General features: G+C 45.7%; 1 protein-coding gene across 1 annotated transcript in view; it reads right to left on the minus strand.

Moving 5' to 3' along the window:
- rassf3 (Ras association domain family member 3) overlaps nucleotides 1-26,763 on the minus strand; it is a 57,057-nt gene that overhangs the window by 2,355 nt on the left and 27,939 nt on the right. Inside the window, exons 3-6 of the mRNA XM_056589221.1 lie at nucleotides 5,039-5,146; nucleotides 3,010-3,174; nucleotides 2,140-2,227; nucleotides 440-555 (exon numbers count right to left, since the gene is read on the minus strand). Of these exons, the coding sequence (XP_056445196.1) occupies nucleotides 440-555; nucleotides 2,140-2,227; nucleotides 3,010-3,174; nucleotides 5,039-5,146 (477 nt within the window). The remainder of the gene's footprint in view (nucleotides 1-439; nucleotides 556-2,139; nucleotides 2,228-3,009; nucleotides 3,175-5,038; nucleotides 5,147-26,763) is intronic.

The raw sequence follows: 26,763 nt of genomic DNA on the forward strand, positions 1-26,763 counted from the left end.
AAAGGAGAGGAGTATGTGAAAGTTAACCAAATACACAGAGAGACACAGAGACAAACATTAACAATGAGAGCAAGAGAGACATTAACAGAGAGAGCGAGAGAAACAGTAACAGAGAGCGAGAGAAACAGTAACTTAGAGAGCCAGAGCGAGAGAGAGACAGTAACAGAGAGAGCGAGAGAGACAGTAACAGAGAAAGCCAGAGCAAGGGAAACAGTAACAGAGAGCAGGAATGATAGAAACAGTTAGAGAAACTTTAACAGAGAGCGAGAACGAGAGAGACAGTAACAGAGAGAGCCAGAGTGAGAGAAACTGTTACAGAGAAACTTTAACGGAGAGAGCGAGACCAAGAGAAACAGTAACAGAGGAACATTAACAGAGGGAGCGAGGGCGAGAGAGGAACATGAACAGAGAGGGGGAGAAATATGAGAGTGTGACCCACCATGACCTCGCCAGTCTGCTGTTCTCGGAGGACGAAGCCAAACGTGTCGGCGTCGGGTCCGGCCACAAGGCGAAGGTACAGCGGCTTCTCCACCTCCGCCAGCTTACACACGTACACTGGACACACACACACACACACACACACACACACACACACACACACACACACACACACACACACACACACACACACACACACACACACACACACACACACACACACACACACACACACACACACACACACACACAGTGAGTGATGCACATACGTATTCAGGTTACAAACTGAGATGGTATAATTGTTCCACAACAGGAACATTTCCATCAAAAAGAAAAGACTTAACTCTTAACAAACAAAAAAGTGCACATTGCATAACTTTCTGAATCATGGTCTCAGACATACACACACTCACACGGTAATACCCCATAAGTCCCAACTAGCTGGGTTTAAGGTGTGTAAGGTCTGTGGTGAATGGCACCGACGTCAGGAGGTGTTACACGGGACTGGATGTGTTGGCGTGTGCATGTGATGGCGTTTTGCTAGGAGGACCTGTTTGGAGGACCTGTACTCACACACAGTGAGTGTGTACACAAAGCGTCGAGGTGCATCGACAGCCACTTGATACCAGTCAAGAGGGACGGATGGAGACAGCGGGGGAGAGAGGGAATGAGTACCGAGATGGGTTAAGACTCATTCTTTGGCCTGGCTCCAGGAAATAGTTTGATACACTCCCTCACCACTATTCTGGACTGAACTTGTACTAATAATCCATTGCACTTTGTTTTTGCAGTACTTGGGTAATATTTTAATCTGCTGTAGCGAGGTAGATGTTTATTTTTCCACCGCAATAAAGATCTTTAAATTTAATTAAGCATCCCTTTGAGGGTGAGTGAATGACAGAAGGGGAGAGAGTGAGACAGAGAGACACACACACACACACACCCTGTGGTTACAACTCATAGCCCAACATTCTTTGAGAGAAAACCGTAAACACACAACACTATAGCTCCCTCCATCTAGTAACACCAAATTAAACGTTGAATTCAGCCCAGCGTAAACCCAAAGTCTTATGGAAAAAAAAAAGCGGTTAAGCCTAGACTCACAAACAAACCAATCTCATTGACTTAAGAGAGGAAACACCACGTATGAATCCAAATATAGACCAGACATGCGACGCAGTTGATGATGAAAACCCAGCAATAGTGGGTTTTAAGTTTTGGTTTTGACTTGACAACTTGGGAGATGTAAGACCACCTTTATGGAGAGGAAAGTGACTTGTGTATATTATGCGTGCTTGACGTGGCTGAAGACATACTTCTGTTAGCTCAGTTAGTCTTCTGATGAAGAGCTGACACTTGAACAGCTGACACTTGGTATGGTGTGTGGGTGTATGTGTTAAATTTGTGTGTGTGTGTGTGTGTGTGTATGTGATAAATGTGTTGGAGTATGTATGTGTGAAATGTGTGTGCGTATGTGGTAATGTATGTGGTTCTGTTTTCTTGGCCAACTGTTGATAACGGGGAGTGCCCTGTGGTATTTGGCAATACAGAGAGGGGTTCGATGTCCTGACACACACACACACACACACACACACACACACACACACACACACACACACACACACACACACACACACACACACACACACACACACACACACACACACACACACACACACACACACACACACACACTCTTACCCTGCTCCTCTCTGCTGTAGCGCTTGTAGAGGGCATATTTCGCCGGGTTGTCTGCGACTGTGAACTTCCTCAACAGGGCGACGATCACCTACATCGAAAAAACACAAACACACACCAGTTAAGAAACCACACACACGTCTGGTCCAGAATATTCCAGGACATGAACCAAAACACATTTGTTAGCGGCCACCATAGACGAATACGTGCATGACCTCATCCTCATTCTAGGAATGTTCCCTTTGTCGGTCTGAGCCGTGTCTGCGCACGAAAAGCTGCTTCCACTTATTTTGTGGCTTTTCTTTGAGCCGGCTCTGAGTCCCGACAGTTAAGGTTTCTCAGCACTAATCTTATCGTTAAGATTAGTGTTGAGAAAACGTAATTTAAGATTACCGTTATAAAACAATCATGGGACCCCGGGTCACAAGGACACAGAGCCGCGTTCGGAAACCCAAATCTGCCAGGGTTGCAAGGCTGCAGCTTCCTGTTTCTGTATTCTGCTGAGGGGAAACCGTATCCCACTTCACTTTATTGCTACTTACTACCGTGGGCCGAGTTTGTGTTCTCCATTTACACGCTTCCAATCCCCGCCACACGATTGGTCGAAACAAATGTGAAGTAAAACAGGAAGGGGAAGCACTCCATTCACCCAGATTTAAAGGTCTACTACCATGAGTGAGGACTACTGATGAACCGGCGGAAAAAACATTAATCTTTTTATTTATGGGCTTTATTGACAGGACAGGGAAAAGGACCGGGTCAGAGGAGAAAGGAAGTGACACGAAGCAAAGGGAAAATCGATCCCTAGGTCACCACACGGCCTACAGCCTGCATGGTCAGCGCCCTGGCGCGTTCGGCCTCCCTGACAGTCACCTGTTTGACGGTGCTCTCCGAGCTGACGTGGAGGGTGTTGGCGGCTCCCTGCGGGAGGTAGAAGGCCTCCTCTCCGGCCTCGGGCCCCGTGCCCCCCCGCACCGTGACCGGCCTCTTCAGCTCCAGCTGCACCTTGATGAAGCCCGTGTACTCACCGTTGGGGATCTGGGAGGGAGAGGGTGGAGGTGAAGGGAGGGTCAGTTGAGTGGATGATGGATACAGATATTGTCAGACAAAAACACCGGTATTCAAATTCCGTTCACTTTGAATGAAGTAAACAAAAGCTGCCGCCATGTACATGTATATGCGGCATTATAATATGCATCTGTGATTTGTATTTTTAAATTAGCTTTTACTTCGATTCTTTGCATTACAGCAACAAGTACAGCAGTGCAGATACAGTGTGTGATGAGCCTGGATCAACAGATAACATGGACAGACTGTTTTAAACAGAACAGAAAACAAACCATACAGACATACGAGGAGGCAACACTACAAGCGTGACAGGAGTCAGACTAATTGGTAAAGTGATCTGAACGGTTTTCATGTTGCCATCACTGTGGCGGCCAGACGGTCCATTAGATAAACCCCTCCCTCCCGCATGTCCCATGAGCAGATGGTCCCACACCGGACGACAGAACCAAATCTAGTTATTCCATATGTGTACATGACTAGTACTATAGTCTGTGCGTGCGTGGGTGTGTGGGTGTGGACATAATGTTCAGTGCACGTACACCAGAGAACACAGATGAATATGGTCACCACATTAATTTGCCATTAGGCAAACGGGTAACACATGGTCCACCATTACATTTAGCGCACGCACATACACGCACACACACACACAAGCACGCACTCGGACACGCACACACACACAGCCAGACTTGTCTGTCTGTGTGTGTGTGTGTGTGTGTCTATCTGCTGGGCGAATGATAAGGCAGACAAAGAGACAGAAATAAGAGCAAAGGAAACACATGGGGTGAAACCAACAGATGTGGAAACGGGACAGCTATCACACTATCAAGCTTCAGCCAGTGGTCCGGCCGACCAGGGGAAGAAGGGCTTAGTACAGCCCAGCTGCATTAACCTTTGTGCTCCATTAGATCCTTCAGAATCAGATATATGGTCATAAAACAGCCTGTATGGTTCAATGGCTTTACACTGAATTTTTCCACAGAATGCTGACGGTTTGGTGTGTGTTGGACACGAGGCTGAAGTGTTATGTTAACCAAAGCCACCATATGGCAGTCCTCAAAATATATTGGAATTACATCCGTTCGTTTTTTTCTCTTCCTCAAGAGCGGCGGATATTATTTTAAACGAAGCCTGATATTTTGACAAGGCCAACCCCTTTTTCCCGCTCAGTCTCCCCCCCCCCCCCCGCGCCGCCGAAAGAGGAGTCCATGTGTATCCGCTCAGACGGCTCACACCGTATCCGTCTGTACAAGAGACAGCAGCGGCTCACACAGTTAAAAAAAACAAAGAGTCACATGACCAGGAAGTGGTCCCCCGGGGACGGGCAGAAGGGCTCCGTCAGACAATAGCAAGAAAGTGACATCACGGCTCACGGTGCTGCGGAGGAATGCTGGGAGGGAGGGTCCCGGACCCTGAGGGGACAGGAAGACCGCTTGAACTCCGCTAATGCACAACGCATGGGCCGTGCACGGTTCCAGTGCACGTGGACACAGAGTGGGCAGGGACGCTATGAAACAACTTCATAGTATTTCACATTGTCACATTTCTCTCCTTTACCTGAATTTTGCATTGAGCATGCAAACATTTCAAAACGTCCTGATGATCAAAGAAGGTGTGTGTGTGTGTGTGTGCTTGTTACATTGGCACCCTGTCTTGTTATTATGTTGCGTGTGTTTCCCATATAGGGTGTGTGTGTGTGTGTGTGTGTGTGTGTGTGTGTGTGTGTGTGTGTGTGTGTGTGTGTGTGTGTGTGTGTGTGTGTGTGTGTGTGTGTGTGTGTGTGTGTGTGTGTGTGTGTGTGTGTGTGTGTGTGTGTGTGTGCGCGCTCGCTCACCAGTGTCATTTTGAGGTGGTCCTTGGTGAGAGCGTTGTACTGCTCCACCTTCTGCCTGATCTCCTCACTGCTGAGCTGGGTGCGACGCTCCCTCTCCTTCTCCACATTCTGGTGGACAGAGACAGAGAGACAGGGTGTTAATGTTGCACCGATTACAGGATTAAACATCGGCCATGACAGAGTCACGCGTCGGCTTGCTTCCACACCAGCCTATGGGTCTGCTAATAGGCCACGGGACGGGGCTAAGTTAGGCCCCTCTTCCCCGCCCCACGGGGCCATTCACATGACCTCGTGATTAGCCGGCTCCCAGACTGGTAAAGAAAGAAAGGATGAAATAAAGAAAGGTCGAACTAAATAAAGACCGAAGGAAAGGACGAAAGACACAAAGAACCAAAGAAAGAAAGATGGAAAGAAAAGAAAGGGAGAACCAAAGAAAGAAGGAAAGAAAGAAGTATAGAAGGGTATTTGGCTGCAGGATGCGACTTTGCCAGGGTCATCCACTTAGCATGTGCTAATTGAGGTCACATGGTTGAACAATGGGGCAGCCTGTGTGTAGCCTCTAGAGACTCCACATTATCGGTCTATAAATTGAATCAAAATGGGCATATATCAGGACTCTATACCGGCAATATTGGTTGATTTGGGATTTTTAGCACAGAATATTCACTGCCATTAGAGACTGTTAACAAGTGACGTGACGGTCGGCGATGTGGAGATAAGGACATAGTTCTACATCCAAAATTTCAGGAATCAACCACACAGCACAGTTTCAATATGCCCACTATCCGCGTACGTGTGTGAGTGTGAGAAGTAAAAGGGCAGGGGAGGTAGTCCATATTCTTTGTAGCAACTTCAGCTGCGTGCGCACGTGCGTGTGTGTGTGTGTGTGGTGATAGAACTTTATGGGTAGAATGCCTGAGGAGCTGTAAATGAAAAAAAAAAAACCCTGCTTGTCTTTGTTCCTCCCAATCAATGTAGTCACCATGCCAACATACAGGCGTGTTTGAAAATGTGTTTATATAATCTTAATGTTATTCAGTGCTGCAGATAGAATGAAATAAATTGTCAGTGTATTCCTCTACGCACCTGACTATTCATCAACTCATAATGAAACCTTTTCTAATAGCATCTAATGACTGGGACTGTCCTAATGCTAGGTGTAATAAGTGGCTTTGCAACTCCAATTATTCTTTACGATCTGTGTGGGTCTGTGGTTGCATAATATCGAGACTCCTCCGAGATGTTTCAAATCTCTGTGCGGTGCGTGTGTGTGCTTACATGGGCATAGCGCAGCTCCCCTCGGCCGCTAGTAAACGCACGCACGTGCAGTGCACACACACACACGCACAGACACGAGGGTGAGTCCGAAGGGAGGTCTTGCAGGCATACACACCCTTATATGGGTAACACACACTACATAATAACAAGACAGGGTGCCAATGTAACGAGTACGCACACACACTTGTCTCTAAGCCCGTACACCCCTTGTTATTTGTGCCAAGTGTACAGCCCCAAGGTGCGACAGGAATAGCGTGTGCTCTTCACCCACGTCTCTCTGTAACATAAAGAACCAGGAGGAGAGGAGGAGGAGGACGGCTGCTCTCTGTCAGATGTGGCCCAGGTGGCTATACACAGTCCATTCAAATCCACGTCGATGCCCATATCTCGCAGGCTCCTCTATCTTTGCCGTGGGAACCCTTCCAACTCATCTTGAAAATAATTCAAATTTAATAAAAACGTTTTACAAGCCTCTATTGATTGAGAGTTCTCATTTCTTTCTCCACCCCGAGGGTTTCCTATTAAAGCTGTTGTTGCCGCCATGTGTTCTAAGACAGCGCTCGGCTGCATTTCTTGATGTCGAGACATCTCTCATTCATCCATACCTACAGTTCTTATTTATCCATTACGGTTCGTTTTTATTGTGTAGGGCTAGACATTTCTTTCAGGGTCAGATCATACTTCAGCAGCCAGTAGAGGGAGCTCTAGAAACCAGCATTAGTTTCCCATATGGTGGCGTGGGGAACATACACATCTTCTGAACTTCGGTCCCATGTTGACAACACTGTGTCTGCAGGTTTACTGGAACAAACGCTGATGAATAGAGATGACAGCAGGGAACGGAGGGAACCGACTGCATTCTAGAAACTTTAAAGTTAATCTCCCCCAACTCAACCAACAGCACAGTATTTCCATCAGAAGTCCTTCTAATGGACGCACACACACGCGTGCATGCGTGTGTGTGCGTGCGTTCGTTTGTGCTTGTGACCGGCTTGTGTCTGTTATCCAGTCCACAGTAAAGCCAGGAGAAGGGGGGCAGGCCAGGTGTGTCGTGTCACTGCCTACAGCTCGGAGCCAAACGTGATCCTGAGATTGTCTGTAATCCCATCAACCGGACAGGATCAAAGTACAGGAAAACATGGAGAGATAAGGGTTTTCAATGGCACTGAAAAATGCAAATCCTACATTGACTTTTTAAGTCGATCTATATATAGCACACTCTCAAAGGGCTACTCAGGCTCACATTTAGAGAAACCTTTTAGAAATAGGAGGCCGCTTCTACGGTGTCTTTGACGCACAATCTCTGAATAATGGAGACCGGAAAGACACTGGAGCTCGCTCCTATATGCCCTGCTCATCTGTAGGCCTGCGTACGTATGCGCGCGAGTGTGTGGGGACTAAACCGAAGGGACCTGCTGGCTTTAGTCACTGTTTTTTTTCCATTGACGGGAGGTGAATGATTACACGCCAACTGGATCAGTTAGGCTTGTGATGAACACACTGTGACGCTAACTCGCGGTTAGCTTGAGGCTAACAACACAAGACAATAACAACCGCGTAAAGACCTTTGGCACAGGAGATTATGTCAGACCCGAGGGGTGAGGAAACACATTGGGAACCAATGACATATCACGGGCGCTTATATTGCGTTGTTTTGGTTACAGCCAACGACAGGGGGCGGATGCAAGTGAAAGGAACGGTCCAAAGTGCATGTGTGCGTGTGTGTTTGTCCAAGGGTGTGGAAGGATCTGGCCAAAATCAAAACAAACTGTACAAGGCCGGAGCGGAGCTGCAGACCGATGAGGTCATCGCCCCCGTTTAGGAACACGCCATGTCGGAACAAACAGACACGCCTCCTGCTTAGAGATAATGAAACCGATGGCGCTCGAAAAAGATCGCCCCAAAGTGCAGCGGTTAAAAAATGGTGTATAAACTATGAACTATTGAATCGTTTTTGACAGCAATTTTCCTGTCCGGTCGTATATTCTTCCCATGTTAATTACTGCGAGCAGTCAAAAGTCATGCCAAAAGGTGCTTGCTCTTTGTGTAATGCTTGCGTGCATGCCATGCGACCCAGCTTTTATTGTAATGCCACTAATGCTTTAATTCGCTTGATACATGCCACGCAGCACTGCCTGCCTCATTTACTTCTCTCGCTCCGGTAAACAGATGACATCACCATGTGTGCGGCCTGTCTCTCTGTGCGTGTGTGTTTGTCATGATATTATACAGGAGGCCGGAGATAGTGCTAGGAAAGTGTGTAGGTCTGCTTCTCATGCACGGAAAACACATCATGCCTGTTTCAGCCCATGCGTCCTTGCTTGGACTTTAGCAGTGTCGTTCTGGTTTAGGACACTCTCCTGCTTTTGAAATTATCTACCTGCAACCTGGCGCCAACATAGAGCTAGCTTAACAAACTCTCAACCCGTTGGAGATAAAATAATCTTCAAAATCGCATCAAAAAGCTGTCTGGCCCATGGTCATTATCTTTGGCCTTTACCCCTCACAGTCTCTCTTTCCTTGGATACCATCTCCCTCTCTCTCTCTCTGAACACATCACTCCCATTCTTCCACTCTCGCCCCTCTGCAAGGCTACTTCCTGTTGGGTCCATGGGAGGAAGTGGAGCGCGGACACACCCCTTCCCCTTCGCATTCCTAGCCGAGTGGGAACAGGCACTTTGGTGATAATGGCACTGGGTGCGTGTGCAATCGCACACTCTCAGATCCCCTCCTCTAATGGTCTAATGCACAGACCAGACGACCTGTACTGTCACGGTGTGCTACACTTCAGGAAGTAGCCTCCTTTCTGACGGACACAAAGAACCAACAGGAGAGAGTCACGTGCACAAACACACACACGTACGTACAAATGCACACCCCTCTAGCTCCATTAGGGAAAGCTAAATATAAGCCATTAAGCGGCCACAGCTGCCCATCGCTTCTGACCACAGATTGGCTCCGGCATTTATTTACACCTGGGGGGGATAACCTGTGGTTAGTCAGGCTTTCAGACCACTACATGTAAATGAGTTGGGGGACAGACCACACACACACACAGTTCTGGCTGGTTGTGCCATAAAAAGGCATCAAAGAGACAGTAACGTCAGCCAGCAAAGGCGTGGATTTCATGGGGAAATATTGTTTACACAAAATAAAAAATGATGTGTACTGGAATGGGTTTTTCGAGAGCTAATCCCACATACAGGTCTATTTTGCACACTCTGTAAAGTGTCAAGTCATGTTAGCGTAGTCCAGTTGCTGTCGGGTTGTTTAGCCTGTTGACAGTTCCACAATGGACTATTATGTTCTGGAGCTTCAACCCCATACTGACTGATTCATTGGTTTAGCAATAGCAGCCATAGCCTGTTTTCCGCAAACCCACAGATAAAAAACAAGCCTGAGAACCAAACACGATTTAACTAAGCGGTTAGAACAAGCGCAAAATGAGGTCCGAGTGCGGTAGGGTTCGAGAATTATGTTGGAATGGCAGCTGGAGACAGACGGTAGAGGGATTCTGTTTCCTCCTGGGTGTTTGGTAAACCTCGCTGTTTAGAGAAACAGACCCAGCCGTCCAGCCTCCTTATGCTGGCAGTGCAGGCCGTTTAAAGTGTTACAGCACATTAAAATCAACCTCAGCGCCAGTACACCGTAAAGCACTACAGACACCCATAGAGATTCCAACTGACACCAAAAATGGAAGGAATAGCAATTTAAAGTGCATGTGTTTCTGTTTAGTGACTCTTCACAGAGCTAGGCTAATGATAAACTCGTGTCTATCGTTCTTATTAATGTCAAGAGGGTCTAGGCGAATAATCACAGACTCAACAAATTCCATTTTTCCCTCGATTGGCAGATTGACAAAGACAGGATAAGTGCAGTATGAAAGAAACATGAGAAAATATATAATGTATAACTTTCTTCCTGGCAGCGATCTCTTCTCTTTCCAGTTTGCAGCAGGCATGACCGGCAAACACGCAGGGCAATTAAACCCAGACTAAGCCGCCTCACGACCGCAGAGAGACGAGGGCAGCCCGCGGAGACAGGCGATACGTCCCCCGTATACAGGGGTCGGATGAGTAGCTGTTTTGTTGGTTTTGTCTGGGTGCGGAGCCAGCTAGCAGAACGGTGGGGCATTCTGTGGTGATGGCCCAGCACTGGACTTGGGACCACCCGGTATCTCCCCCTGTTTGTTTTAAGGAAGGTGGGATACTTGTTTTGTTTTCCCGCTGAACCAGAAAGGAAATTTACAAAAACGAAAACGGAACAAATGCAGTTTGAAACAACCTGGACAATGCTGAGAAAAGGGGGAGGCGATTTTTACAAAATGATTACATTCTGTAGTTTGATTTAGAATTAGGCAGACCCACACTGCTTTCCCACGAGATGTATCGCTTATACAGCGCAATAACAATTAACATGTAGGTTACCATTCAGCTCGGTGAATGGGAGCGTTTGTGTTTACTGGCCACTAAACAAACACCCACCCATACAGTACAGTACACAGAGTGCAATGCAGAGAGTACATTGCAGGCACCCCACCTCAGGATGCAATCATCTGTGAAGGCTGCGCCCAATCCAGAAGTCATAGTGCACGGAGTGTTAGTGTGCACACTGTATGGGGTAGCCGCCCAATAGAATTCACATGTGTCATGTACTCAGGAAGTACTGTTTGGTAATAATAACAATCCTCTGTGTGTGTGTGTGTGTGTGTGTGTGTGTGTGTGTGTGTGTGTGTGTGTGTGTGTGTGTGTGTGTGTGTGTGTGTGTGTGTGTGTGTGTGTGTGTGTGTGTGTGTGTGTAAACGCATTCGGTGAGTAAAGCAACAAACCCCACTTCCCCTAGCGATGTCTCATTTCCTAGGGCTAGCTCTGTGGTAACCGAGGTCAGTTGACAGGCAGAACGGCGCAGTTGGCTTTGCTCTTCAAACAGTGCGCTGGGAGCATTGTGTTAGACTCTCTCCCGGTCTACTGCGATGCGTAGCAGGATACGAGGTAGAGGATGACTCAGTGGGAGAGGAAGATCAGAGCGTGGAGGAGGAGGGCTGAACTGAAGCCAATCCTTCACACACTTGACTCAACAAGGCTTTTAGCTAAATGTGGCCACGGTGAGTTTGGTAGGATCATGCAAAGTGAAACCTTTAAGCATGACCTTAACATGACCAGGGCACCCTTGACAAAAAGATAATATACAGTTATATTACAGCACATTATAATAATATATATAAAATGGTACCTTAGTACTAAATGGGCTACAAAACATGACGTTCCTTGCACCTCCTTCACAAATCTCCTCAGCCTATTAAACGCTGATATGTGGGCTTCACTGGCGCATTTTCAATCATTGAGAAATGGGTTTTATCCACTTGAGATTAAAGCTGCACCAATTTGAGCTCACTTCATCCAGCTTTCCATCAAACACGCTTTCTTTTTTTTTTTTTAATCACATTCATATTGCCATGTGATCTCTGTTCTTTGCACAGCGGGTCATTCTTCAACTGTATGTTCAAAGGCATGGAAACCCCCTCATATAGTCATATGAGGGGGTTATAGGACAGAGGGGCTAAGCCATGAGGGGAAGGGTGTGGCGTCTCTGAACGCTTACCGTCCCACGGTTTGACAGATCACACAATGGGCATGTGAGATACAGTGAAAAACTGTCCCTAACAATGGGAAATGCTATACCTTTAAAACAATAGTCATTCTGTATGTGTCCGATTGAAGTGCAAATTAAGGTTGCACTTTTTTTTCCGAAGTTGTTGCCATCCTTCTCCCAATGTTAAGTACAGTCCAAAGGTGCGCTATTAAAAAGTGTGCCAGAGTACAAAAGTGTGCAAGGGCGTGTGTTTGTGTGTGTGTTTGTGTTTGTGTGTGTGTGTGTGTGTGTGCGTATGTGTGTGTCTGTGTGCGCGCCCAATGACAACAATGATGTCACTCTAGTCCTTTCTGCCGACTCACCTCATGTACAATGGTATAATCCCAAACAAGTTCTGAAAAAGCACACACACCAGCACACACAACCACCACACCGCAGAAGGATTGAACGAATGTGAGGATAATGTTGACCACAGCAAACTGGCCACTACAAAGACATGACTGGAAACCCTGAATACCTTAGAAATCCCATCAAAACCACCCGACTGGTCTATATACATATAGACCAGTCGGGTTGTTTTGTTACATATATGTATGTAAGGGCATGGGTTAGTAGCAAAGGAAATGAAAGTGACACTACCTTAGGGATTGGCTAAACAATGGGTTTTTAACAGAGAGCTGTGTGAATAAGGCCACTCTATTAGATACACGTGAAATGCAATGCAAACATGACCTTGTATTGCTTTAGGATTCTAAACTTGTAACAATGCGTGTGACTACAGAATCAGATTTCTGTATATTTGGTTTGTGATACGAAGAGTCCAGAATGAATGAGAAAGAATGAAAAGAACGATCGGAGGAGATCAGATTGACTACAAACCAGTGCCAGATGGGCATCGGCACAACAGCGGCCTGGTAAGCTTGCACCCAACATACCCGGGAAAGGAGGGTGAGCCAAGGGTGTGTCTCATTATGGCCCCCCTCACGGGCCCTCCACTCAAGGGCGTTTGAGGACTGGTCTGGTTGGTGCTGGAGCTCAGATGAGACGATAGTATAGAAGTGCGCTTCCTGGAACCGAATGCATAATTGGCCAGGGTTTGGCGCTTCGGTTGGACGGTTTGTTTTGAGCGTTGAGCGCGATTCAATATGGGGATGTTTGCAGGCTCTTAAGTCAAGAGGCTGTTGTTTACTAGGTTGGGGAAAACAAATCTTGCATGAAGAAGACGAAGAACAGCTTGGTGCGGCTTTATAAAGGCATCAAGATATTTTCACCGAAAAAAAGAAAGAAAGAAAGAGGAAAACCATCAGAGTTGATTGTTCCCCAACGAGCAGAGGCAAACTAGATCTATGAAACATGATCCCAAGGTGAGCTGTACTCATCTCCCATCTGGTGCCCTTTGACCTTGGCAATATGATGCAACAGGTGGCAAATCTCACACAGGAAGAGGCTGTCAGTATCAGGAATCCAGGACAGACAAACAGCGACAGAGAGCGCTGGCAAGGCACTTGTCCACCTGTTCAGAATCTGCATGTGGAAGCTACCACTGTGATAAATAGGAGTCGTTTGGTCTGTGCAGGGAAGCTCATGGCGGCTAGCGTGACGCCAGCAGCAGTCCATTAGCCCCATTAGCCCCATTAGCCTACAGGAACATAATGCACTCTCTCTGCCTTATCTTGCACTCTTCCCTTCCCAAGCACGACTGAGTAACGACAACCAGGAGAACGTGTGCTCACTTTATGGCACACCTACGCAAAGACCTCATATTCTCCGTGACGTAGGTGTTTTCGCTTCAAAAAGGTGGATTTATTACCAGGTCTAGTGCATGTGTGTGTGTGTGTCTGGTCCATGTGAGGAACACTTATTTTGGGAGAGATAGGCAGGGCCTCACAGTTCCAAATGAATACAAGAACTCAAGCCGTGACATCAGTCAGAGCAGTGGGAAGTCAAGGGGAAAGAGCGAGAGGAACTCTTACAAACAGCAGAGCCAGAGAAGGCGTCGTAAATACAATGGAAACATTGAAACTTCACCCCGACAGCCGGCATCAACCAACGCTGAAGCAAAGGTTCAGGTTGAGTCTTGTGAAACGCATACAATAAGGCATTAACTGCTTCTTCCGTTCTGCTCACCTCTCTTGACAGACTGCCCCGTCGCCTTCATTTCACTTCAGTAAACATTCATAATCTCTCTTTGTGTTTATTGTTTGCTAGAAACAGTGGACCCTTGCACCAACAATGCAAAAACCTAGCCGGCAGGTTCATTTGGCAGAGTTTACATACCAGCTAGACAGATAACAATGCGTGCAGGCTGCCAAACAGCAAGGTGGTTTCCGTTTGGAAACATTAGTCCTGCTTCTGCTTTGAGGCTTTGAAGCTGTTCTTGAGAAACTGTAATTGTTACCTAGCCCTACTGGACTGGACTGACCGGCTCGGGCAACACACGTAAGAGAAATTCCACAAGCCTCACCTCTCTGTTAGCCTTGGGGGGAGCTAATTCACAGTCAAAAGGAAAGGAAACAAGGCCACACACACACACAAACACACTCTCTCCCCATCCCTCCTTCTCGGTTTACAGGTCGGTTTGGCAGTGTTGTGAGTCTAAACAGAAGAAAGGTTGACTGGGAATACTTCAAACACACCCAAAACTCATATGATGGTCACACACACACGCACCTGAATGTCCAAGCTATTCCTGACGACAAGCTACATTGAGGCGCACCCGGAATTTTCACTCTTATTGTGTGTGGCTTGTGTCTGAGATTCAAGATAGCATACAAGCGTGTTGACATTGTGGAGATTGGCGCCTGCCAGTCTGATAAATGGAAGCAAGTTAAATCCTTCTTTAGCCAATTGTACCGTATAGCACCGCTCCTCGTTCACCTATTGAACCGTACTTAGCTAGTACTTAGGGGTAAAAGTATGCTTTAGAAACTAACAGGAGAGGAGTAACGTCAAAACTCAAACGTCAAAGAAGATACGAAAGAGTTGTTTACAAATGGACGACATGGTGGCAAATCTCCCGCAGAATCCGAAGTCCAGGGTCAAGTGTAGTGTATTTATATAGACCCCTAATTAGAGGTAGTCTTCAGCAGCCTACCGTTAGACCCCGCCTTAACTGCTGCAGCCCTGTGAAGACGTCCTGAAAGAAGGACTATCTGGAGGTGGCCTAGATAATGTGTAATACAAAACCGTTTATAACAAGGTTGTTTTTATTCAGAAAATAAAAGAATGACGACATAAGCGTGTCTATTCAACGGAGGATCATGTATTAACTATGGCTTTGGATGTGGTTGGGTCAGGTCTTGGGGTGGCCAGCGCTTTGATCAAAGTACAATATAAACAAGCATATTTTTTTTTTTACAAACGTTTAGAATTAGGTATGGGGATAGGTGTAAAAAAACTAAGAAAAAAAGCTTAATTCTCAGTCTTATTTTTCAAAAGCGGTCAGAAGTTCAGCGTCTGACAGAACCGGACACCGAAGTGAGAAGAGTCAGGAACCAAAACACAATGGAAGAGTGAGAGCAACCAGGACATGTAGGGGGGTGAGTCAGGGGGAGAGAGGGAGGAATAGCAGGAGGAATACGACAGAAAGGGGAAGGAAATGGAGGAAGAGAAAGAGGCCGAGAATGAGAATGAGGATATGAGTGGGGTTTGGACATGAGATAGGCCGACTTATTTAGAAGCAGAAGAGCTTAACTTTGAATAGCTGCGCTGCCAAGGGACAGTACCGAAAGTAACAGACAAATCTCTGCTGCTGCAGAAGCACCGATAATATAATGCAACCGATGCACAGGGAAGGCTGATGCAGCAAAGAGAGGGGTTTTACAGGTTAGTTTGAGGCTCTAGGCCTAAATTTTTTTTATTTTTTCCAGCGGCAGCGAATGATAGGTAGGTTGTTTTCATTTAAAAACGAGAAAATTCGCTCATCCTTGGATAGAATGAAGAGGAGCTGTACAAAAACGTAATTATAGTTTGCATAAAAAAATATATATTTTATTTTTATTTTTAAAGCTCATAAAATAATTTGGGTCGCACAAAAATTGACAGGGTCGGTCGGAAACCGGAACTAAACAAAAAAAAAATTAGGCCCTAGGGTGCTGCTACCCTGGTGTAAGCATCCTGGGTATACTGGTAGGTGATGTCATATATTAGCCTACTCAGAGTTGAGAGAATGAGAGGGAGAAATATGCACAGGGTCATTGATGTCATCTTTTGTAAAATAATGGGCACACGTGTTATGGAGACTTTGTGGTTCCATAAATGTGACAACCACGGGTTGGGGCATGTCGACATGTTGCGGTCGGATCCGACAGTTTATCTTATGGATGATCAGGCGACCGGAATCCACGGGAATTTCCTTAGAGTGCCTGCAGCAGATTGACAGTACTTGATAGTGTCTTATACAGAACTGTATTGTGTGTCTTGTCCATCTTTTTCCCCTGCTATACTCTCCGACCTCCACTCATCTTTCAGCCCATCTGCCCAGCCCCACGTCCCATCCTGTCCCGTGTCCATCTTCACTTCTGTTATCAGTGGGTTATCATTTGTGTACCAAAGGCAACCCTGTGTTGTGTTGTGTCGTGAAAAGGTATCATACATCATCTACTGGTGTTATAAACTGTTCTGGAATGACTGACTGGGGAGTTTTGCGTAAACTGTGCAAGATGATCGCTTTTGTTTCTTTCTTTGCTATAAAACAGAAACCAAATTAGCAACGTGAAATAGCAATACAGTTTGAAGGTTAAAAATGCAGCTAATGTGATTCAATGGAAGGCAAATCTAGACGATGCTTAAAACGTTACCCCAGGGAAGACAAACCGTCCAAGTATCCGTCAGGACATGGTTTATAAATGAATATACAAAATGAAACGACAAAACTCCTTCCAAGACGTTTGCTGAGGAGTGGAGTGTGCAGATGGTTGCTAGATTTAGCAGCCCTCTGCTTGAGGAACTGGAGGCATGCCCCATCTGCCTCTCCCTTTCATCAGCTGGTGATATCAGCCAAGGGCGCTGTCTCACGTGCCTCTCAACACAGACTTGCATTACATTGTGTTTGCTGAGGGAGCCGTTTGCCCTCCACAACGGGCTCTTGTTTCCGTTTGGCAGAACGATGCAACTTTTTTTTCGTCTAACCGTTTTTACTTTTTAAATTCTACTCTTTAACCCTTAAAACACGAAAACTCAATTTACTGAGAGAGTGGTCTTTGGTCGGGTGAGGATACCCTCTTAAGGTGAATAATCTCATTTTTTAAGGGTCCAACCTGAGAAATGTGTGGCAAGCGAATCAGACGATTATTATTATTCTTTGAGGAAAGTGACATCCCCATGGCACCAATCGGTGCCATCGAGCAAATTAATAAACAGCCATTGACAAAAAGTTTGTTTCACTTGTGGAGTTTTGATCCATAAGTGTTCCTGCAGCGACTCAAAATAATTCATAACGCTAGCTGGCCGGCTAAACTGAAGCGTTTGTTACCAGAATGGCCACCATGTAAATAAGACCCAGAGAGCGACCTTCAACACTATCAACAGGTGGGCTGATAACAGCGTCCATGTGTTTCCACAGTGGTGCAGCTTTAGATGTACAGTAGGGGCATGGCCACGTGTAAGCCCCACCCTTCTCTACAGAGCCCTTCAATTAGGTCTTATTTCTGCTAAAAGGTAGCGTAGTGTGTTGCTTTAAACCCCCAGACAAATTGTGGCTAACAAATTCGATTTGGGTATGGGGGCCTGCAGGGCAAAATTAGATTATCCGTTTCCAAGAACAGGACAGGTTTGAAGAGTACAAATCTCAAAGTAGGCGGTTTGCAAAACATTGAAACTAACAAGCATTAGTAGTTATTAGTAGCCTTTTAGTTATTGGAATATAATTCGCAAGATGATGCCAGCCACAAGCTTAATAAATCAAACCTGGGACAGCACCACTTGTAAGAGTGGCACAGTATCCGTTACCTATGGTTAGTGAAACCCCCTGGCCGACATCAGTTTGAGTCAATAACAAAACCTGCACCAGTGATGACTGATCAACGATTCACTAGAGATTGCGCCCTCCCTACCCCATGATCTTAGTATCTGGTTGCTATTTTTTTTTAAGTTCTTGCAAAGCTGTGCCATTCAAGACAATGCTCGGAGGCGGATGACTGGCTTTTTGCGAGCGGTTTGGCTCCCGTTTCCCGCAAAGCGTAGGCTGGGCCACGCCTCAGTGGACCCGGCGCCCACAGCACCAGTCAAGCCAGGGAGGGCAGTGAGCTGCCAACACCGACCCAGGAAGGCCCAGCTCTGAGAGCTGTCCAGAGGCTGGCAGACACTGCAGCGTCTGATGAATATGGTCTGAATTGAATATGAGCGGCGATGGCTGGGCGGCTCTGTCTGGGCCTGGGGGGGGGGTTGGGGTGGGGGTGGTAGTTGTAGTGGATGGGATTACTACTTAGAGAGGCTCACATGAAGAGAGACAGAGAGGCACTGGTGAGTGTGACATTTCCCCTCTACAGTAAAACCATTCACATACAAATGTGATTGACGGACCAGGGTAGGAATGTGTGTGAGTGTGAGCGTGGTTGTTTGTGTGTAAATCAGCTTTTTCCCAGCTCGTTTCCCTGCCTATAGTAATATAAGGGAACCACACCTCTCCACTAATTGTATACCTTGCCTCTCCCCCCCTCTCATAAAATCTGTATAAATCACCATTAGGAAGGCCGAGTGCTGTTCTATGGGACACCAACATTCTGACCCATCAGCTATTCTGGGGCACCGACCCTTGGGCCAACACTATAGACCAGCTCTTTGTGTACTTATGTGCACGTGCAAACAAACACACAGCCATACATGCAGTAAAGTGCGCGCACACATGCATAATGAACGAGGACCTTAGTCAAGGGCATTTTATGAAAATGTGAAGGGTCACCATGCTGAATCTGCAAGTAATGGATCTCTCTTTCTCACTCACTCACACGGGCAGACAAGAAGAATGGTGCACTTCTCCAAGTTTGGATCTTAACTGAGTGGAACAAACCAGCTGTTCTCTACTGTGAGAGTTAATAGTGTGTGTGTGTGTGTGTGTGTGTGTGTGTGTGTGTGTGTGTGTGTGTGTGTGTGTGTGTGTGTGTGTGTGTGTGTGTGTGTGTGTGTGTGTCATAGAAGAATGTTGGACTTTTGTAATAGGCCGACAGCGTAGCACGTTTCGTTTTGTGCAAATGAGTAGGTGTGAGAGACAGTTGGCTGACTTTTTCTGAATTAAGTCAAGGATATGAAGGTGACCTAGTTTTTTTTTTTTTCCCTACACCTGTTAGAGCTGAATGTCTGGGATTTAGAGAAAATCCATTTGAGCCAGACTTAATTTCTGTCTGCAGTTAGGGACGGGACAATCACTCATAAACAAAAGTAGGCTAGATAGCTATAAGTCTTATGAAACTGTTTGTCTAATGAATTTAAATTGCGGTTACCCGTTTAAAAAATAAACATGACAAAAAGCGGTAAGACACACCCAGCATGGTGGCTGCTTAACTGATACAATGACATGTTATCACGTTCTCGTGACAGACAATGGGATTAAGGCATGTCTTTGTTTTAATGCAAATGGTGTCTGTTCAAAGGGTTTTGTGGAACTTGTGCGTTGTCACAATATAAACAGGTTGGGAGGTTCATTGTTTTACAAAAGGTATTAAAAATAAAATAAAAAAAAGAGCAAATAATGTTACACAAGTCTTTTAAATTACCTTGCTCTCTGTGGGTTTCCCTGAGGGTTTCTTGAAAAAAGAGGTTCTGGCGGTGAAAAAATACTCTTCGGAGTCCTCTTCCAAGCTACTGTAGCCACTGCTCATCGTGCTATTCCAAGTCATGGGCGGAGAAAAGTTCTCGTTACGGCCGTAACTGCATCCAAAGTAGCTCATAAAGCGCACTGATACGAAGTTCGGCGGGGTCTCTGCCACATATATCCGCAAGAGAGCAGAGCCGATATGTGGTTTAAGTTGTGGGACACAAAGAGCGGTATTCGCTTAGCAATCTACGGTTTCCTCTTAGAAAGCGGCTTCGCCGGCTGTCCTCTCTGGTCGCTTCTTCCTTCTCCGCTCCCTCGACTAGACCGACCCCTCGAACTCCACCGTGACCCCCGCAGGTCCTCAGAACCGAAACGAAACACTTACCCTGGTCCACAAAGTATTGATGTGACTAGGTTTTTAAAGAAAAAAGAAAGACACACAAACTAACTTAGCAATATAGGCTTTCCCGGAACAGGTCGTTGGTGTTAATACGGTCGAGTGTTGCCCGGACGGTGCCTGGTGGATCTCTGACAGCCAGGCAGTCAGCTTACAGTAGAGCCACTCCTACTGACAACTAACAGCAACACACAGCCAATGGGCGCAGGGCTAGGAGACTACACAGGACGTAAATTAAATATGTCATAATTTATAATCGATTTGGGATGATCGTTTATGGTTGATTAACAATTTACTTTTGAATACATATCTATTCTTTTTTATATGCACTTTCAAACGTGCAAAAGTGGACGTTTCACAGAAACGCACACAACTTAAGACACATTTTTGGATACAAGCAATAGGCCTACGCTTAGCGGAATTATAGGACGTTACACCCAATTAATGAGCAGCAACGTAATGCCAACTTTCGAAGCCTTTCTAATAAACAGCGAAGAAATGCCAACTTTCTAAGCTTTGCCTAATGCGACCGGCTTTTTTCATATTTATCATTAAGCACCCAGGCCAATCTAGGGAGCCAAAGCCAATAAACGGCTAGTTACTGTAACGTACACATGTCGTTGGCTTTTAATACCTACACGTTTGTTTGCTCATTCACTTGTGTGTTGTTTAACTGTTTGGACTTGAATCTAACAGGGGAGGAACAAAGGTCGTTGGCAACGTCTGTTTGTGATCGTTTACATTTTTACCAGACCGTTATTTAGTGTGTGTTTGTGTGTACATGTTTGCACTTGGTTATATTTACCTTATTCTGGTTTTATTTAAATATTTTCTTTGTAAGCTTGTCAACTATTCATGATGATTTGATATCGAACCACAAATCACAATCATCACAATGCTTCATTTAATCTCGCCAGAAACTGTGCAGTGATGTATTTTGTCACATTCACATTAAGCAGTCTAAATTGTGTGTGTGTGTGTGTGTGTGTGTGTGTGTGTGTGTGTGTGTGTGTGTGTGTGTGTGTGTGTGTGTGTATACCTACAAATATATGTGAAAACCGATGTGTCGCATCAAAAGCCAGCAAATTTACCGTAACCGTTACTGTCTGCCTGTGACACATTTCCACCAAGTTTGCTACCACAAAACCTAATGAGTAGCCTAACGTATAATGTCATCTTTGAGTAGCCTATTTGAAGAATGAATGACGTTTTCACCTTGTAAGCTCATATGACAGAAGTCATATGATTGACCAAAGTATGGTGAAATAATTGAATGTTCGACCGATATTCTTCCAGGTTTCGCGGGGGGGGGGGGGGGGGGGGGGGGGCATCAGTACCTCTTGTATAGGGGCCCAGGATTTGGTGCAACGGCCCTGTGTGTGTGTATAGCCCCAGGCAGCGATCGCGTCAGCCACAGCGGCGGGTTATTAGGTAACTGGATGCTCTGGTAGACTGTCATCTTGGGATTCAAAAAGTACCCACAGTTGCGGAGTGACTCGGTGAGTCAACAGACCGTCCATTCATGGTCTCTCACTGGAGAGATTATAGGCCTCGGGCCCTCGGTTGTGTGTCGCTAAACAAAGCGCACACCGGGCTGCACAAAGAGAGTCCGTTGGAATGCACGTGTTCATTCAGTTTCAACGGTAAATGCTCGATCAAGTGTTGAGTTAGTATTGACCTCACAAAAACATTGGGAAAGATAAATATGGCAACAGCAATTAAAAAACTATTAAAAAGCATGTCTCTTTAGAGACGTGGTTTGTAATTAAGTGTTTCTCTGTTCCAATGTGACAACAGCCTAATTAAAAAGCAAGTCTAGATAGAGAAAAACATTTGTAGCGTTGTATAGCCTAATTGATGATAGTAAAATATAGTGTCTATTCTTGAAAATGTAATATCCAGGCTTTGCCTTGCGATCAATCAACTGGTTTCAGAGATTTTTCTCACAGATAACCACTCACAAAAAACCCAGATTTGATTCAACCGACACAACAATTTGCAATCCAGCTATCCAGAGTTATATGATGAGGTCAAAGAAATGACAGTGAATTGTCAAAACTGAATACTTGCCCAAAAATACAAAATTTTGAAAAGTTGATTCTCAGACGCATTGTATACATTCAGGCATTGACCTCCCGATGTACCAAAATGATAGCAGTAGGCTGCTATAGCATTCCCTATCCGGATAAAAGTATTCAGCACTCGACTATAAAAATGTCGCCCAAGCTCTCCGTTTGCCCGTGTTGGAAGTGAGATCTGAGCTGAAACGAGCCAAACCAAAATGAGAGGTCTCGCTTCCATGTGGTGTGGTTTGGTTTTTTATCTCAGGGGCAGGGTTTGCTACAGAGGGAACCACAAGTATTTACAGGCAAAGTGAAAGACTGTGACATTTGCACCGAGTCTATTTTTTACAACCTGGGTTTGGATGAAACAACACATTCCAGATTTGTGGCCTGATCTTTGCGCTACGTTGACCCTCGTCATATTAAACAAAGTACAAAAATATCCCACACTCCCAGAACTGGATATCAGATTATTTTGAGCAGAATAAATCAGATTCAGCAGATTCAAATTAATATGATTTAAATGAAATTGCGGCAAAGTGGATTCGAGCCAAGCAGTCCCTGATTTGAGTCAAGCAGAAGCCAGAAATCTGAAACCCAATTGTAATTACACATGTTGACCAGAGGTGGTGTTGTTCTTACAATGGGTTACTCTTTAATGTAAATAAAGTTCAGGGATATCTGGCAATTGGAACATGACTAAACCGCATTTACACAGGAGAACAGGCGGGGAAAACCTGCCTCTCATTATGTTTAACAATGGCGCCATTATAAACCCTCTCTTCAAAGTAAAAGTTGGTTCGTATTACTCTCTCTCTCTCTCTCTCTACTTGCTCATAACCTAGCTCGAGGATTGTGGTTGGACTGGACAGGAGCTTAACATATGTTTTAGGTTGCTTGTTGAGTGCTATTAAGCTCCTTCGTATATCAACCCTTCATCGGCCTGCAAATGGAAACCATTATGGGTCAGGCCTAAAGTTTTTCCCATGTACAATAAACAGATCAAAAGCCTTTTTAATTTAAGTTTTTGACCTTTGCAGTCTATTCTGCTGCATGTACGCAACCTCATTATTGTGTGTGTGTGTGTGTGTGTGTGTGTGTGTGTGTGTGTGTGTGTGTGTGTGTGTGTGTGTGTGTGTGTGTGTGTGTGTGTGTGTGTGTGTGTGTGTGTGTGTGAATGCTAACGTCATACAGTGGCCCACCCACTCACTTATAAGTCTATAAACGCAAGAGGACCTGTTAAGTTGCATGGACAACCCAGTGGTATCCCTGCACTAAATCAGGCCTGACCTACTCCACACACAATAGAGAGAGAGAGAGAGAGCCAGAGAGAGAGAGAGAGAGAGAGAGAGAGAGAGAGAGAGAGAGAGAGAGAGAGAGAGAGAGAGAGAGAGAAAGAAATAGAAAGAAAGAGAGGGAGCGAGAGAGAGACCAGGGTTTGCTGGGGTTTTATTTGGAAAGGAAAGGGAAAAGGCTCTAATTTAGACCTGTTAAGAGATAGGACCAAAAATAAATGGGCCACGTCTTGGAGAGCCAAGCCACAGCCACAGCCACCACTCCTCGATCGCTGGTCTGTCTAGGGAAGACCCACTGAAAGTCTGCCTCTCCTCGGCACCAGGGACAACCATCCAGCGGACTCTGCAGCAGTACAACAGTTGACTTTTCCCACACACTTTCCCCAGCATCAGAATGTTATGGGAGCTAGCTTGTCACAACAGCCCTTCCTCTGTAAAACCCAGGGAAACAATAGTGCACAGGCCCCCCCCCCCCCCCCCCCTCGCCAGCCACTCTGGTTCGGTGTGACACTCTGGTTCTACATTACATACATTCCACAGCCGGGGGGGCATTTCTGAAATATCAATCCCCGAGGAGGCTGCACCTCCCTGGACACAGAAGCTACGGCCCGGGATGCATGTGTGATGTCATGTCGTCAGGCCAACCCATTGGAAAATGATGTCCCCCCCACATTGCTTTGGATATTGTTGAGACCGATGGCGGTCGTTCGTTGTTGGTGTGTAGGTTCTGTAGGAATTAACGGTGTGATGTTGATCCCACAAAACACGACTACAACTACACAGTGTTTTGTATTGCCTATATTTGGTGGCTGAAGTGCTCGGCTCCCCCGGAAGGCAGACAAAGCGCGCGTAGCGTTTAAAATACATGAACTGGTAGTTAAAAAGTCTGCCAAGCAGCATAACAGCACATTGTGGCTATTGGCCATTTTCAAAGGGAATGTAAGGCAATTTAGTTTACTATTAGAAATAATAACTATGGGGGGGGGGCTGTCTTATTGAAATAGGGTACATGAAGAGGAGTGGCATAGAGGCAGGTCCTAGTTAGCAGCCTATGCTAGCTGGAATGCACTTTAGGAAGTTAGGTGATGGGAGAGGGAGAAAGGGCTCGGCCGCTGGCCTAGTCTCGGTTACGCATTGTACACATTCCAACACATAATCCCCAGGGCCCTGGTGGGGACAGGGCCCTGGTGGGGACAGGGCCCTAGAGGGAATGCAGTCACCATGGAGGGATTATTAAGCAGAGATTGTTATTTATTTATTTGAAATGGATAATTGTGGGATGGTATTGAGTGAGGGGTTATTTCGACAATGCATTCAATTCCTTCCGCCCCGTTCACTGCCTGATCAAAATGGAGACACTCACTTCGCCCTGATTCCCTGAATCACTAAACCAAATGAATCAATAGAATGTAATTGAGCCAAAACCGAAGTGCTTATTGATTCACCGAAGACTCACACACAATGCTCTTAGCACATCGAGGTTCTTTCAATGTTGATGTCAAGACCGCACCTCCACGTCTACACTAGTCATAATTAATCATTGGGCCTTCCTGTTCCGAAGTGTGTGTGTGGAGGGTTGCGTGTGTGTGTGTGGGGGGGGGGTGTGCGTGTGTGCAAGGGGCTTTCCACAGAAGCAGCAGACGATGATACACGTGTTGCAGTGGCTAGGTTGTAAGGTTCTGGTTTCAGACTTTTAATCTGAAGGATCTTGGATCAAGCATCCTAACCCCAAAGCGCTCCTTGGTGACTCCTTGTATCTGAAGTCACTGCAAATCATTTTGGATAGAAGCAACCGCCGAATCACTTAACAATGAATGGTAAAACAGCACAATCACTGAGAGAGGGACAGAGATAGTGGTCAGGGTGGGGCAGGGAGTTTAATGGACGGGGGAGGGGGTGGAGGGGGGTCAAAGGTCAACGAAAGTGTCACATTTATTAAAAAATAATCTGCCAAGGTAAACATGGAGGCAAATGAGATTAACAATGAGATCTATAAATGTAGTATATTTTAGGGGATATTTACGACTGTGTTTGAATGTGCGTGGACACGTTAGACTAGGTTCACACCTGGACAGGGGAGGACCGGCACTGTCAGGTCGTAAATATAAAGGGCAGAAGAAGAAGATAAATTGCAGGGAGGAGTGGCGAAACCCGTTTGAAGAGGAACATTAGAAGGTGAAGAACAAACGCGAGGGGGTTCAGTGTTTGGTGTTTGGTTCCGTGGGAAATGGATATCTTCAGCCCCCCCGGCCACACTGTAAACACACACACTCACATAGACAAGCACACACAAATAACAGACAGCACTTAAACATACTCGCACACACACATGTACTCACACATGCATATACACACACGCACACACAGACACACACACACACACACACACACACCCACACACACACACACACACACACACACACACACACACACACACACACACACACACACACACCCACACACACACACACACACACATACCCACACACACAAAAACCCACATACACAAGTCATTGAAATGTGTGCTCTCTGTTCTACAGGTTTGAGAACACACAGATTTAAGTAAGAAAGTAAACAGTTTTAGCAAATATGTGGAGAATGTCAATCGTTTGCTGGTTTGACTCTTCCTCTTCTTCCTTAGTTTTCCTTGTCAATTTAAAGTTTGTTATCAATGGCGCACTTTGGTCATTATGAGGACATTTTTAATCAGCGTTATGTTTGCAGGTCAGCATTTCTCAACATATGTTACCATAACTGGATATCTTAACATGTAAAAGCTATTCAAATAGACTAAAGGGGGCATAACGTGGATAACATTAAGGGAGGAGCCATATTAGAAAAGGTGCATTGAGGGAGACAAGAAGTAACCTATGGTTAACAATATAGAACATACAAACTCTCCTGTATAGGAGAGGAGAGAGAGAGAGGGAGAGAGAAAGACCTCTGGTGTAACAGGGATTATTCAAGGCTTTTATATGTCAACAAACCTTTGCTTTGCCTTAGGATCTGCAGATATGATCCACAAAGAGTGTATGTTTAGATGCGTGTGATTGTGTGTGCATGTGTGTGCGCGTATATTTGTGTGTGTGTGTGTGTGTGTGTGTGTGTGTGTGTGTGTGTGTGTGTGTGTGTGTGTGTGTGGGTGTGTGTGTGTGTGTGTGTGCGTGCGTGTGTGTGAGAGCCAAAGAGGGGAGATTGCTAAGAAAATCTTTGCAGCGCTGGCTTTCAGTAACATTAGTGTATATCAGGATTATATGTGCTCTCATATGTAATAATAATAATAATAATACATTTAATTTAGAGGCGCCTTTCAAGACACCCAAGGTCACCTTACAGAGCATATAGTT

This window comes from Gadus chalcogrammus, chromosome 4 (assembly GCF_026213295.1).
Source record: "Gadus chalcogrammus isolate NIFS_2021 chromosome 4, NIFS_Gcha_1.0, whole genome shotgun sequence".
Lineage (NCBI taxonomy): Eukaryota > Metazoa > Chordata > Actinopteri > Gadiformes > Gadidae > Gadus > Gadus chalcogrammus.